The sequence below is a fragment of the Octopus bimaculoides genome, chromosome 4, assembly GCF_046866305.1.
Source record: "Octopus bimaculoides isolate indiv1 chromosome 4, ASM4686630v1, whole genome shotgun sequence".
Taxonomy (NCBI): Eukaryota; Metazoa; Mollusca; class Cephalopoda; order Octopoda; family Octopodidae; genus Octopus; species Octopus bimaculoides.
In genome coordinates this window covers 143,430,367-143,445,366 of record NC_142931.1, presented here as the reverse complement: position 1 = coordinate 143,445,366, position 15,000 = coordinate 143,430,367, and the positions used below count along the sequence as shown (strand labels likewise).

At 38.6% G+C, this 15,000-nt stretch overlaps 1 protein-coding gene and 1 long non-coding RNA gene across 3 annotated transcripts in view; one reads left to right on the top strand and one right to left on the bottom strand.

Moving 5' to 3' along the window:
- The window catches only part of LOC106872020 (apicoplast pyruvate carrier 1), a 58,485-nt gene extending 44,338 nt beyond the window's left edge, over positions 1–14,147 (bottom strand). The window contains exons 1-4 of one of the 2 annotated variants that reach the window (XM_089351659.1): positions 13,740–14,147; positions 10,450–10,639; positions 9,263–9,362; positions 1,152–1,291 (exon numbers count right to left, since the gene is read on the bottom strand). In XM_089351659.1, coding sequence (XP_089207785.1) covers positions 1,152–1,291; positions 9,263–9,362; positions 10,450–10,639; positions 13,740–13,842 — 533 coding nt within the window. In that variant the 5' untranslated portion in view covers positions 13,843–14,147. Of the gene's footprint in view, positions 1–1,151; positions 1,292–9,262; positions 9,390–10,449; positions 10,640–13,739 lie in introns of both variants that reach the window. The other variant, XM_089351658.1, reaches the window with a different exon arrangement.
- Positions 12,799–15,000, top strand: part of LOC149136415 (uncharacterized) — a 4,185-nt gene continuing 1,983 nt past the window's right edge. Inside the window, exon 1 of the long non-coding RNA XR_016241722.1 lies at positions 12,799–13,309. This is a non-coding gene — a long non-coding RNA (uncharacterized LOC149136415). The remainder of the gene's footprint in view (positions 13,310–15,000) is intronic.

Here is a 15,000-nt window from a genome sequence, read left to right as displayed (position 1 = left end):
GTCGCCCGGTCCAGGAATCGAAACCACAATCTTACGATCATGATGTTGACACCTTAACCACTAAGCCACGCGCCTCCACGAAGAAGGGAGAAAGCTAGAACAAAAAAAAGAATACAAAATTTAAATCTTTTGAAGGGCGGAATCAAAAGTTTAATTATCGCTATTATGATTGGTCAAACTTGATCCGAGCTTTGTTACACTTGATCCGAGCTTTGTTACACTTGATCGTTGCCTGATTCCTGTATACGAGAGTTAAACAATTGTTTGTCATACATTGTGATCAATTGTTTAATACACTTGTCTCTTGCCTTATAGATTTATGACCTGTCACATTTGACACCTGCTTTGCTAAACACGAACCAGTAGTTATCATAATTGAACAAAGTTCATTAATTAATGTTTTGATTAATCCATGGCTTAACAAACTCGACCCATCGTTTGTTGTGCTTTATTTATTCGTCTATCAATTTTGATCCCTCGTTTACCACGTCTGTTCTTTAGCTTGCTGTACTTGAGCCATAGTTCACTCATCATTCTATACATTGTTTTTCACAACTGGTTTACTCTACTCTTTCCATTTCTTGTTATTTTTGCTTCAGTCTCTTCATTATTTTTAGCACATCTGATCCCGCGTTCACCTCACTCGATCCATGCTTTACCATTGATCCACGATTTATCTTGAAGTGGATAAAAGCCAAGAACAAAAATGTTTAACCTCATTGTCTCTCGTCTTTTCTTTTTTATGGAATCCAGGCTAAAATTAGGAGACAACATTCGATGAGATTAAATCGTGAAATGGGAAAAAGAAGTTGAGGAGTTTAGGAATTCCTTCTATACGTTATTGCACCAAGAGAAACATCAGGTAAAACTGTTCAATACGAACCAGATATCGAAACCGCCATCCGAGGCTCATTTACCGTAGTTATATATCAGATTTTTCTTTTACGGGTTTTGTAAGAGATCTGGGCTGTGACAAGGATAATGAAAGAAAAAATGGGAGAAGAAAGCGAGGGGAACTGAAATAAGGAACCCGAGTGAAGGAAAGCGAAAATGGAACAGAAAGAAAGAAAGAAAGAAAGAAAGAGAGAAAGAAAGAAAGAAAGAGAGAAAGAAAGAAACGTAGTGAAGTGTGGGAGATAAAAACTACTCACTGTTCCCCATTATGATCGATATCAGGACTAAGGTTTCTTGGGTTAATAAAACCTGTGATCACTTGGTTAAAAATGAAGGCCCCACCACCGTAGCCCGCCACGACAAAACCGACGACGAAACCTTTTCTGTGAGGCATCCACTGTTAAGAGAGAAACAATGAAAACAGACAGAATATTTAGTGAAGACATTTGGGCGTCGGAGGGTTTAGTATTAATAACGATTAATTTAGGTGAATGTGTGTGTGTGTGTGTGTATATGCATGTGTGTATTTCTGCTGCTGCTGCTGCTGCTATTACTACTACTACTACTTCTAATAATAATAATAATAATAATAATAATAATAATAATAATAATAAACTTTTAAAATACAAAGACCTGGAAATAGAGGTAACTCGAATGTGGAATCTAAAAACAGAAACAATTCCTATCATAGTAGGTGCCTTAGGTATAATAAAAAAATATTCAGACAAATACATAGCAAAAACACCAGGACTTACAAATATATATAACATACAGAAAATTGCACTACTGGGCACTGCACACATTCTACGCAAAACACTTTCAATACAGTAAACATAAGAGCATCACAGAAAACCACAGCACATACCCAAGGCGCACAGAGCTGCGCTCGGTAGTGAAGTGAAAGCACGTTATAAAAATAAAACTACTGAACAATAATAATAATAATAATAATAATAATAATAATAAGGATAATAATAATAATAAAGATTATAATGATAATGATAATAATGATAATAATAATAATAATAATAATAATAATAATAATAATAATAACAATAATAATAATAATGATAATAATAATAATGATAATGATAATAATAATAATGATGGTGGCACCTCCAGGCGACTACCATACCAGTGATTGTAGGATCTCTAGGAATGATAAAAAAAGGTACTGAAACCTATTTGAAAATGATACCAGGCTTACCATCCCTACAGGAGGTGCAAAAAAATCGTGTTAACTGGAACGACTCATGTACTGAGAAGAGCATTATCGCTGTGAAAACAACATCCATTCATGAATTTAAAAAAATTTTTTTTTTTAAATACATGTTTTTGCGTGTGTAAACTGGGAATGCATACAACGAGTTTCTCTGCCCTAGGTATATGGAAAACACTCGGCGAGAAATCGAAGAAAATTTGAAGAAAGAAGAAAAAAAAACAACATAATAATAATAATAATAATAATAATAATAATAATAATAATAATAATAATAATAAAGATAATAATTCAGGAGAAGCAACAGAATGAAGCAAGGGCGTTGGCACTTAACAAATTTTCATAAGATTGATAAGTGAAAACGCACGAAACTCTTAGTACTTGAGTCACCCAGTTGCTTCTGCTAAATATTCATAAAAATATATATATATACTCATATTTTGAGTTCTATTTTTTTTTTTTTCTGTTAGCATTACGAAACAGACACAGACACAGACACACACACTCACGCATATATAGAGTATATACAATATATATATAAGGTGCAGAAACGACGTACTCCGAATGAATTAAAAGGTAACGTAATCCAATGCCAGAGTGAGAAATCCATGAATCAGGTACTTAAAAATAATCGGAAGAACGAGGATGGTCCGTGTGAGCGTGCAGTAGGAGCACTCCGTCGGTTACGACGATGAGGTGATACGAGCAATGGAAGTTAACATGCAAGTGGCTGAGCACTCCACGTTACCTTTTAATTGTTACCTTGATGTTTGTAGCTCTAAGACAATGCTGCCGGTTTCACCCTAAGATGGAAACTCCGAATGTCTACCATAAGAGCTGTAGGCTCTGACTAGAATCGTTGAGAGTTAACTCTTTCACTGATAAATTGAATAACAGGAACACTAGCACTTCATCGGTTACTACGACGAGGGTCCCAGCTGATACGATCAACGCAACAGCCTGCTCGTGAAACCAACGTGCAAGTGGCTGAGCACTCCACAGACATGTGTAACCTTATCATAGTTCTCAAGGAGATTCAGCGTGACACAGTGTGTGACAAGGCCGGCTCTTTGAAATACAGGTACTACTCATTTTTGCCAGCTGAGTGTACTGGAGCAATGTGAAATAAAGTGTCTTGCTCAAGGACACAACGCGTCGCCGGGAATTGAACTCACGACCTTACTATCACGAGCTGAATACCCTAACCAATAAGTCACGCGCCTTCACATGAGCGTGCAGTAAATATTCAATTCAACGAACAAACAATAAAAAAAAAAACGAATAAAAAAACAAAATGAGAACGAAAGGTAAAAAAAGAAAACGTAAAGACGTTCACAAGAATTATATTAGTTTAAAATTCGGTGAAAGGAAAGAGTTTTTAACGTTTCGTGCATGGCTCTTCGTCGGAAAGGTGAAAGGGAAAAGTCCAAAGAGGAAGAAGGAAAATCGCCAACGGTCCACATTTAGTTACATTTCTGAAGTGACTTCAGAAACGTAACCACAAGTACACCGTTGACTAGGTAGACGAGGATGTTGGCAATTCTTTAATCTTTGGGATAATGGAGATACCGCAGGTATGTGAAAGGATACAAACCGCACACCTTTCGCTTGCTTGTCTGTTACTTTACCCACAATACAGACACTTCACCTGCCTCTCCTGACGAAACTGAGTCAGTGAAATTTTTGATATTGTCCTCCTATACATAATACATATATCTAGGCTATATTGTCCTTATATGCTTATTACATATATCTAGGCTAAATTGTCAGGGAAAACCTTGCTTTATTCTCTAAAATTGAATAAATATATCTGCACAATAAATGCACAAATACACCTCCAATTTTTTTAAAATAAATGTGCGAAGATTTCATTTCTTTTTGGGAGACGAACGAAAGAAACTTTTGTATCAAAGGGCGACCAGTTTTCTTCTTCGTTTTTAAACTTTGAAAAGAATTTATACAAAGTTGTTTATCCTTAAACAAGGTGTAACTCGGTCTCCACGACAGATCTACTTCCTCTTCAGAAGAACAACCGCAATAACCACCTCACATAAAATGACCATTCTATTGAAATCAGACGTAAGGCCGCTGCATTCGCAGAAACCGTAATACGCTGAATTATAGTGACGAACGAGTTGTAAGGCCTTTTTTTTTATATATATATATTCAGAGCTTAAATCCTGCCACTTTGACCTTCCTTTTTCTTTTGTCATTCCAGGATCGACAACAAATATCAGATCAATAATGATCGCGAGATAATCAGCTTTTTCAACTTATGTTTGGAATTATTATTATTATTATTATTATTATTATTATTATTATTATTATTATTACTATTATTATTATTATTATTATTCAGTAGTTTTATTTTTATAACGTGCTTTCACTTCACTACCGAGCGCAGCTCTGTGCGCCTTGGGTATGTGCTGTGGTTTGCTGTGGTGCTCTTATGTTTACTGTATTGAAAGTGTTTTGCGTAGAATGTGTGCAGTACCCAGTAGTGCAATTTTCTGTATGTTATATATATTTGTAAGTCCTGCTATTTTTGTTATGTATTTGTCTGAATATTTTTTTATTATACCTAAGGCACCTACTATGATAGGAATTGTTTCTGTTTTTAGATTCCACATTCGAGTTATCTCTATTTCCAGGTCTTTGTATTTTGAAAGTTTTTCCATTTCTTTTAGAGAAACGTTGTCATCTGCTGGTATTGATACATCAATTAGAAAGCATCTTTTTTCTTCATGATCTTTGACAACTATATCTGGTCTATTTGCCTTAATTTCTCTATCTGTGTGTATTGGCATATCCCAGAGTATGGTTGCTTTCTCGTTTTCTGTGACCTTTTCTGGCGTGTGTTTATACCATCTTTTTTTCTGTTGCTATTCCATAATGTTGGCATAGCTTCCAGTGTATATAGGTCCCAGCTCTGTCGTGTCTGTGAATATATTCCTTCTTAGCCAGGACTGGGCAGCCAGAGATAATATGATTTATTGTTTCTTGTCGATCTCCACATATTCTACAGTTACTTGTTATATTTCTTTTCATTATGTGTTTTTGGTAATTTCTGGTGGGGAGGCTTTGGTCTTGTGCAGCAATTAAAAATCCTTCAGTCTCTGCTTTGAGTCCTGAGCTTCTCAGCCATTGCTGGGATTTTTCTCTGTCTATTTCTTTCGCATTTAGTTTAGCCCAGTATTTACCATGTAGGGGCTTTTCTTGCCATCGTTTTATCATGGTCCGTTGCTGTTCTAGTTTTAGTTTGGATTTCATTTGTTTTATAGCTTTTGTTGTTTCTTCTTCTTCTTCTTCTTCGTATTTGTTAGGTAGATTGATTTCTTGTTTGTATTTGTCAGCTTCCTTAAATACTGAAAACAGTTTTTTGTTTTGCTCGTGTTTTGTGGCTATTTGTATTAGTTTCCCTTGCTTCTGGAGTAGGTATTTTTGCAGTCCTATGGTGGTTATTTTATAATAGTTTTCTAGCTGTATAAGACCCCTGCCACCTTCTGTGCGTTGTATATATAGCCTTTCTATGTCAGATTTTGGGTGGTGCATCCTATATCCTGTCATTATTTTTCTTGTTTTCCTGTCTATTTTACATAGTTCGTTTAGTGTCCAGTTAAGGATGTTGTAGCTGTAGCTTATAACTGGGACAGCTAAAGTGTTGATACCCATTATCTTGTTTTTAGCATTGAGCTCTGTTTTTAGTATTGATCTAACTCGTCTATAGTACTCTTTCTTTATTTTTTCTTTCATTTGTGTATGTTGTATCCTATCTAGTTCATTGACTCCTAAATACTTATATGGTTGGCTTTCGTCTAGTTCTCTTATTTCATTGGCTTTATCTAGTGTTATATTGCTACTTTTAACTAATTTTCCTCTTTTCAGGGTTGCTTTGGCACATTTTTCTAATCCGAATTTCATTTCTATTTCCTTGGTAAAGCCGTGTACTGTCTGTAGTAGTGTTTCTAGCTCTTTGTCGTTTTTTGCATATAATTTTAGGTCATCCATATATAGAAGGTGGCTGACTGTTTTTCCATAGCATTTGTAACCGCATCCAGTTCTATTTAGCAATTCTGTTAAAGGTGTGAGTGCCAGGCAGAACAGGAGTGGAGAGAGCGTGTCTCCCTGGAATATTCCTCTTCTAATGGGGATGGCTTTCGTTTTCACAAGTCCCTCTTTTGTTTGGAGCTGTAGCACTGTCTGCCATTTGTTCATTGAGTGCTCTATGTATTTTATGATAATTGGTGCCACCTTGTTTATGGCTAGTGTTTCCAGAATCCACGTGTGGGGAACACTGTCGAAAGCCTTTTGGTAGTCCACCCAGGCCATACTGAGGCCTTTCTTCTTTCTGCGGCTGTCTTCAGTTATGGCTTTATTGATCAATAATTGATCTTTACAGCCGTATGAGCCCTTGCAGCATCCCTTCTGCTCTTCTGGAAACAGGTTGTTATTTTCCAGGTGTTTACTCAATCTCTGCGATATTATTGCAGTAAAGGCTTTGTAGATCGTAGGGAGACAGGTTATAGGTCTATAGTTTTGTGGTTTCTCCGTTTCCGTGGATTTGGGGATTAAGATGGTTTTCCCTTTTGTGAGCCATTCAGGCATTGTTTCTGGATCTGCTATTATGTTGTTAAAGTTTTCTGCCAGCTTTTTATGCATTGCTGGCAGGTGTTTTAACCAGAAATTGGGGATCTTGTCGTGTCCAGGTGCTTTCCAGTTGCTTAGTCTTTGCAGTGTCTGGGTGACCTCTTCAGTTGTTATAGGGGCCCAGAGTTGCTCAGGTGCTAAGTTCGTTGTTTTAATGGTCCTTTTTTGGGGTTGTTGCTTCACCGACCATATTTGTTTCCAGAATTTCTCTAGTTCTTCTGCTGTTGGTGCTGAAGTAATGTCTATTTTATTTTTACCCAGTTCTTGGTAGAGTTTTTTGGGGTTGGATTTGAACTGTTTGTTTTGTTCAAAGAAACGTTGGCGTTTCTCATACCGGCGGATCCTCTGTGCTTTGGCAAGGATGTCTTGCTTTAGTTTTTCTTTTGCCTCAGGTAAGTCTTTTTCTGTAATGCTGTATTTGTACAGTATTTTTGTTTTCTTCTTGTTACTTAGTAGTGTTGATTGTTTACTAATTTCGTTGAGAATCGATAAATCTTTTCTCTTTTTTTTAATTTTGTTCTGGATGTTATTTATCCACAAGGTCTGTTTGGGTGGTAGAACTCCTGTTCGGATGGGTTTGAGTGAGTATCCTGCTTCTTTTGTGGCTGCAGTGGCTGCCGCATATATCATGTCATTTAGCTCAGTGATATTGCCTGTTGTTTCTGTGGTTGTTAGTTCCGTGACGGCCAGGTTTATGCTATTTATTATTGATGTTGTTTTATTGTCTATTTTGATTTTTGGGAGATATAATCTGTGGTCCATTCTAAGATCTGTGGTTTTCAGTTCTTCGGTTATTTTCATTTTCATAGTATCGTAATTATTAGGTTTCCCTTCGTTATTTCCAGGCTTTATATTTGTTTTGCCTTCCTTTTCATTCATATGTTTGTCTGTGGTGTTCTGGATTGGTGCTTTTTGTACACTATTATACATCTCTACGGTCTGGGTTTGTTGTTTTTTGTTTACTTCGTTTTTGCCGGGCATGTTACGTTTGTCCTCGTGTTTTGCTATCTCAGTGTTTATATTATTATTTGGCATTGCTGTGTGACTACTATCTAGATTTTCCTGATGTATTTTTTCTTTCAATTGTTCTATTTCTATTTCTGATATTTTTTTTGCTTTTAGAATATATCTTCTTATGTTAGCTAGTTTGTTAGGGTTCATTGTTTTATCGAGGTCTATATTTACATTATTTTTCTTCCATGTTTTATATGTATGTGTTGTTGCGTTTTCGTTTTTTGGGTAGAGTACTGCTGTGAAATAGGCGTGTAGGATCGAAATGTGTTCCTCACGTGTCCATTATTATTATTATTATTATTGTTATTATCATTATTATTATTATTATTATTATTATTATTATTATTATTATTATTATTATTATTATTATTATGTTGTTGTTTTTTTTTTCTTCTTTCTTCAAATTTTCTCCCATTTCTCGCCGAGTGTTTTCCGTACACCTAGGGCAGAGAAACTCGTTGTATGCATTCCCAGTTTACACACGCAAATTCATAGGTAAAACATGTATTTAAGAAAAACATTTTTTTTTTAAATCATGAATGGATGTTGTTTTCACAGCGATAATGCTCTTCTTAGTACATGAGTCGTTCCAGTTAGCTTATTATTATTATTATTATTATTATTATTATTATTATTATTATTATTATTATGATTATTATTATTGTTGTTGTTGTTATTATTATTATTATTATTATTATTATTATTATTATTATTATTATTATTATTATTATTATTATTATTATTATTATTATTATTAGGCGGCGAGCTGGCAGAATCGTTAGCACGCTGGACGAAATGTTTAGCGGTATTTCACCCGTCGTTACGTTCCGAGTTCAAATTCGGCCGAGGTCAACTTTACCTTTCATCCTTTCGGGGGCCGATAAATCAAGTACCAGTTGTGTACTGAGACCGATCTAATCGACTGCCCCCCCTCCCTCACATTTTAGGCCTTTTGCTATAGTAGAAAGGATCATTATTATGATACTCGACGTCGTAAGCGACGGAGTGCCAACAACAACAACAACGTCCAGTGTCCAAGCGTTGCTGACTTGTGGTGAGTGGGACAGATGCGTCTATCGACCGAGTTCATAATGATGGTTGCTCCGTTGCCCTCCTTTAACCGGGCAGCAAAGCAGTTTTTCTCTACCTGATAGTTGTGGCGAAAGAGGTTGTCTGGCTGAAAGGAACGAGGACAGAGACATTCCTCCTTTTAATCCTAGATCTCCGCCATTCAGGCAGATCTCCGCCATTCAAGCAGATCTCCGCCATCTTGGCAAATCCCACCATCCTGCTCATCGTTACATTAATGAGACTGTGCAGACAGTAAAGAGTGAGAAAAATCCCAGGAATCGGAAATATAGCCTCACATCAATCCACTGGTATATGCTTGGACGGAATGAAGTAGTTTTATCAAATATGGGAAGAAAAGAACAAAGAATACAAGATGGAGAAATAAAGGAAGGAAGAAAATAAGTAAATTTGTCTCACCCTCATTGCGCATCCCGTGGGTATTGGATAAGCTAAACCCACTCCGAAACCAAATATGAGACCGTATGTGATGAGACAGGATGCGAAGCTGTGATTCACGCTGAAATAAGTTAACAGAACACCACTACTGCAAGAGAAAGAGAAGAAATGAGGGAGAGAGAGAGAGAGAGAGAGAAAGAGAAAGAGAGAGAGAGAAACAATAAAAAAAAAACAGCTGAATACACGAAAGAATGAGAGAGAGAGAGAGAGAGAGAGACAAAGAGAGAGAGAGAGAGAGAGAGGTGTATGACTGAAAATGAAAATATACACAATTTCAACAAAATATACACACGTGAAAGAAAGTCTCCTTTCTGTCTGTCATGGATGACACCAGATAAGAAAGAAAAGGCACATATTTTCTACTCTAGGCACAAGGCCCGAGATTTTGGTGGAGGGAGCCAGTCGATTTAGATGGACCCCAGTACGCAACTGGTACTTAGTTTATCGACCCAGAAAGGATAAAAGGCAAAATCGACCTCGGCAGTTTAAGTCGATTACATCGACCCCAGTGCGTAACTGGTGCTTAATTTATCGACCCCGAGCTCGCTACCTTAACAAAAGGCACATATTTTACGTTATGTTAACAAGCAAAAATGTGTCCTCAACATATGATGTAGAGAAATGGTTCTTGACCAGCGTCCATATGAGCCTCGGCAGCTCATATAAGATTTAGTTGTTGAAAATTATCCACAATAAATCGGTTTCTACAATACACAAACATTTTAACATTATTTTCATACAACTTCTAAAAATATTTCATTATAAAAATATAATGGGGTATTTAAAACAAAAGCATCAAATGGCTATGGAGTTCCAGCAGAGTAAAATGGGAATCAAAGTGGTTCATAAGCAAAAAATGGTGTAGAATTTATATTTATTTTGCTAAAAAGAATGGTTTACGTATAATGTTTTAAGACCAGCTGATTCGAATATGTATTTGGAGTCTGTGTTGCGACGCAGACACAAAATCACAAACATAGCCACATATGCGTACAGACACACACACACACGTACAGACACACACACATGCGCACAGATACACATACGCACAAACATATACACACAAACACACAGGCAGACAGACTCCCACAGACACACAATTATACACATGCACACAGAGTAGAAATGCGTACTTCTGGCAGCCTTACCTCATTATCCAGGCTCCTGCAAGTGTTGTCAGCCTTGGTCCTATCAATCGTTCTAACATCCCTCCGAGGAATCCTGTGGTTCCTTGACCCAGGAGTACCATAGCAAAAATCCATATAGATTCATTATATTGAAGGTCGGGTGCTACTTTCCTGTCTCTCATATAAGACACTATATAAGGAGCAAAATTTCCTAGAATCGCAGAATAGAAAATTTAAAAAAAAGTCTATTAAAATATTAAAAGACGGGAGAAATTCGGAGAATTATTGAGAAATATTTCTTTCATCAATAATAATTGAAAATCTTGCTAGGATATTGCGCAGGCGTGGCGGTGTGGTAAGAAGCTTGCTTCCCAGTCACATGGTTCCAGGTTCAGCCCTACTGCATGGCACCTTGGGCAAATGTCTTCTACTATAGTCACAAGTCTTGTGAGTGGATTTGGTTGACGGAAGCTTGATATATATATATATATCGTGGCATTCCGCCGGTTACGACGGCGAGTGTTCCAGTTGATCCGATCAACGGAACAGCCTACTCGTGAAATCAATGTGCAAGCGGCTGAGCACTCCACAGACACGTGTAGCCTTAACGTAGTTCTCAAGGAAATTCAGCGTGATACAGTGTGTAACAAGGCTGGCCCCTTTGAAATACGAGTACAACAGAAACAGGAAGAAAGAGTGAGAGAAAGTTGTGGTGAAAGAGTACAGCAGGGTTCGCCACCATCCCCTGCTGGAGCCTCGTGGAGCTTTAGGTGTTTTCGTTCAATAAACACTCACAACGCCCAGTCTGGGAATCGAAACCTTGAGTCCGGTGCCCTAACCACTGGGCCATTGCACTTCCACTTAGTAAATAATAAACCTGAATATAAAATACAAACATGAGGTGACACGATGAAAGGAGAAAAAAACATAAGGGTCGCCACCAGGCGACAAAAGATGAAATAAATTGGTATGTAGTTAATCAGGATTGGGTGGTATCTTCTAGTTTTTTTTTTTAAACAGATATTTATGCATATGCTTGCATCTGCTGAAAATTTCTGATCTTGAGTCCAAAATCACGTTGGGCATCTTAGATCTAAGCAAAATGTGCGCTTTGTTTGGCCGAAATGGCACACATTTTGTTTAGATCTAAGATCCTCAACGTGATTTTGAACTCAAGATTAATTGATCTTATTAATTGATTTGATTGTTTTGTTCTCAGCATGCACTTTGGATCTTCCTTCCTTGTCACCACCATACTCTCTGCCTTCTTGCAAATTTATGAACAGATCCTTCTTCTAACTTTTTCTGATCACTACATCCAGAAGTCTTCATTTGTTTCATAGATTACACAAAATAGACACAGTGGGACTGAACCTGGTATCATATGGTTACGAAACAAGCTTCTTACCACACAGGAAGAATGTTATGATCGAGAAGATGAATGACAATGACCCTTTTGTGTGCACAGTCTGTGACAGACCATGCCTGTCTTTGGCTGGCCTCAAATCTCATTTGGGAACCCCTGGAAAACGAACCTCCACCAACTATTCTGCCTATATGTCTGTGCACACCTTTGAATGCAATGTATGCCAGAAGGTTTGCAAATCCAACGGAGGCCTCAAAACAGCTGAACTTATCTGCAGCTCTTGGTGGTCCAAATCAGAGGTGGAATCTATGTGGGTGTCTTTTCAAAACATTGTCTGGTTTAAAAAGCCTCATCAGACGCCATGATGGTGCTAAGGTGTAGATACAGGAGGTGGTCAAATTCTGCATAAGAAGTAGACAACCACCATCTATATTTATATATCTTATATTTTATTTGTTTTAGCCATTAGACTACGGCCATGCTGGGGCGTCACCTTAATGAATTTTTAGTCGAGTGTATCGACCAAGTACTTTTTTAACCTGGTACTTATTCTATCGTGCTTTTTACCGAACCGTTATAATTATGGGGACGTAAACACACCAGCACTGGTTGTCAAGCGGTGGTGAGGGGACAAACACAGATACAAATACACACACACACACACACACTCACATATATACATACATACACTCGACGGACTTCTTTCAGTTTCTGTCTACCAAATCCACTCTCAAGGTTTTGGTGGGCACGAGAGTAGAAGAGTGCCCACGCTGTGGAACTGAACCTCGAACCATGTGGTTGGGAAGCAAGCTTCTTACCACACAGCCACAAAACAACATTGACAAAAATAGAGAGAATCAATGATTACACACACACACACACACACACACACACACACACACACACACACACACACACACACACACACACACATACATTCACACACATTAATTTGTATTTTTGAAAATGATATATCGATAGCCTTCGAAGATAGCTTTCGCTGTTTCGCTGATGTAGATTATAGTGGTGTACGATGGCGGTTAAAGATGTCAAAACGTGGATTTCTATCAACACTTCGAGATTTTACTGTCAAGTGAAGATTCTGAAAAATGCAATTCTGAAAAATTCGAGTTGATTTGCACTCGAAACCAGCCTCTGAAGCTCGTGACATTTTTCCATTATTAACTAGAACGGCCGTTTTCCAGAAACGCGACACGTCGCTCAACTTTATGTGTGTGTGTGTGTGTGTGTGTGTGTGTGTGTGTGTGTGTGTGTAATTCAAACGATAAGAAGATGACAAAGAAAATTCTTTAACATATCTTTATCACTTGGACTTATTTACTCTTCACCAAATCCACTTTACGGTAGAATCGTCGTGGAACTTGGATTTCCTACATTTGAGGAATATCGGCGTTGGCCTGGGACCCGACAGTGCTGATAGCCCAGTATTCGGGTCGAATGCTTCTCTGGAAATAGCTTAACTTTATATCTAACTGACCTAATGTATGTATGTATGTATGTATGATTCTTATGTTTTCGTTTCTCATTGTGTTTAACGTTTTTTTGTGATGTCCTGTACCCAAATATGCATGTATGTATACATATAGATGTAGGTATGTACATGTATGCATGGATATATGCATATAACTATATTATTTATATTATTATTATATATATGTATGTATGTATGTATGTATGTATGTATGTATGTATGTATGTATGTATGTGTGTATGTATGTACATACACGTACACACAGCAATGTATATGTTTGTATAAAAATATATGTGTGTACGTATGTGTGTTTATATGTTGAATTTAATGTGTGAAATGGACCGAAAAACGATAGCTCAATAGTAGTAGTAGTATTAGTAGTGTTGGTGGTGGTGGTGGCGATGGTGGTGGTGGTGGTGGTGGTGGTGGTAATAGTGTTTAAGGAGTACATACCGTATGAGTAGGTAGCTCCAAACGTAGTGTGTGTGATAACACCACCAGCGACCACAAGTACCAACCGCCATAAAGGATGGTGGACGCTATCTGTCGAACCCATAACCTCTCGATTTGGTACGAAACTGAGGAGAGAGAGAGAGAGAGAGAGAGAGAGAGAGAGAGAGAGAGAGTGAGAGAGAGAGAGAGAGAGAAAGGACTTGGCGTTGTGTAAAAGAAAATTGAGAAGAAACGTATTTGATTGTTGATGTTGATGTGGGTGGTGGTGATGGTGATCTAGGTGGTGGTGATGGTGTTGTTGCTGTTGGTGGTGGTGGCGACGGTGGTATTTGTGGTGGTGGTGGTGGTGGTGCTGGTTGTTGCTTTGTTACTGGTCGGTGTCGTTGCTTATTGTTGTGGCAGCGTTGGTGGTTAGCGATGGTAGCTTTGGTGACAGTGTACGTGTCGGTGGTGGTGGTGGTGGTGGTGGTGACGATGCAAATGGTGCAGATGGTAGTGGTAGTAATGTGATGGTGGTGGTGGTGGAGGTGGTTTTGGTAATGGTGGTGGTGATGGTCATGTGGTGGTGGTGGTGGTGGTGGTAATGATGATGGTGATGTGGTGGTGGTAGTGATAGTGGTGGTGATGGTGGTGATGCTGTTGCTGGTCCGGTGGTGGTGATAGTGGCATTGGTGGTGGTAGTGGTGGTGGTGGTGGTGGCGGTGGTGGCGGTGGTTTTGGTAATGGTGGTGGTGATGGTAATGTGGTGGTGGTGGTGGTGGTAATGATGATGGTAATGTGGTGGTGGGGTGGTGGTGGTAGTGGTGGTGGTGATGCTGTTGCTGGTCCGGTGGTGGCATTGATGGTGGTAGTGGTGGTGGTGGTGGTGGTGGTGGTGGTGGTGACGATGCAAATGGTGCAGATGGTAGTGGTAGTAATGTGATGGTGGTGGTTGTGGCTGTGATGATGGTGGTGGTGGAGGTGGTGGTGGTGGTGGTGGTGATGCTGCCGCTGGCCCGGTGGCGGTGGTTGTGGTAGTAGTGACTGAGGTGTTGGTGGTGGTTGGGTTGGTAGTAGTGGTGGTGGTGGTTGTGGAGGACTATGATGAACAAGAGGGACCGGGGACCGATCTTTGGTGAACTTCCACTTGTACACTGAATTCATTGCTATACATGTTGCCAATCCGCGCCTTACTGACAGCATCCCTGTACATGGCTTGTACAGCTCTCACCATCCACTTATCTATCCCTAGTTTCCACGTTGGCTACCAGATAAGGGAGCT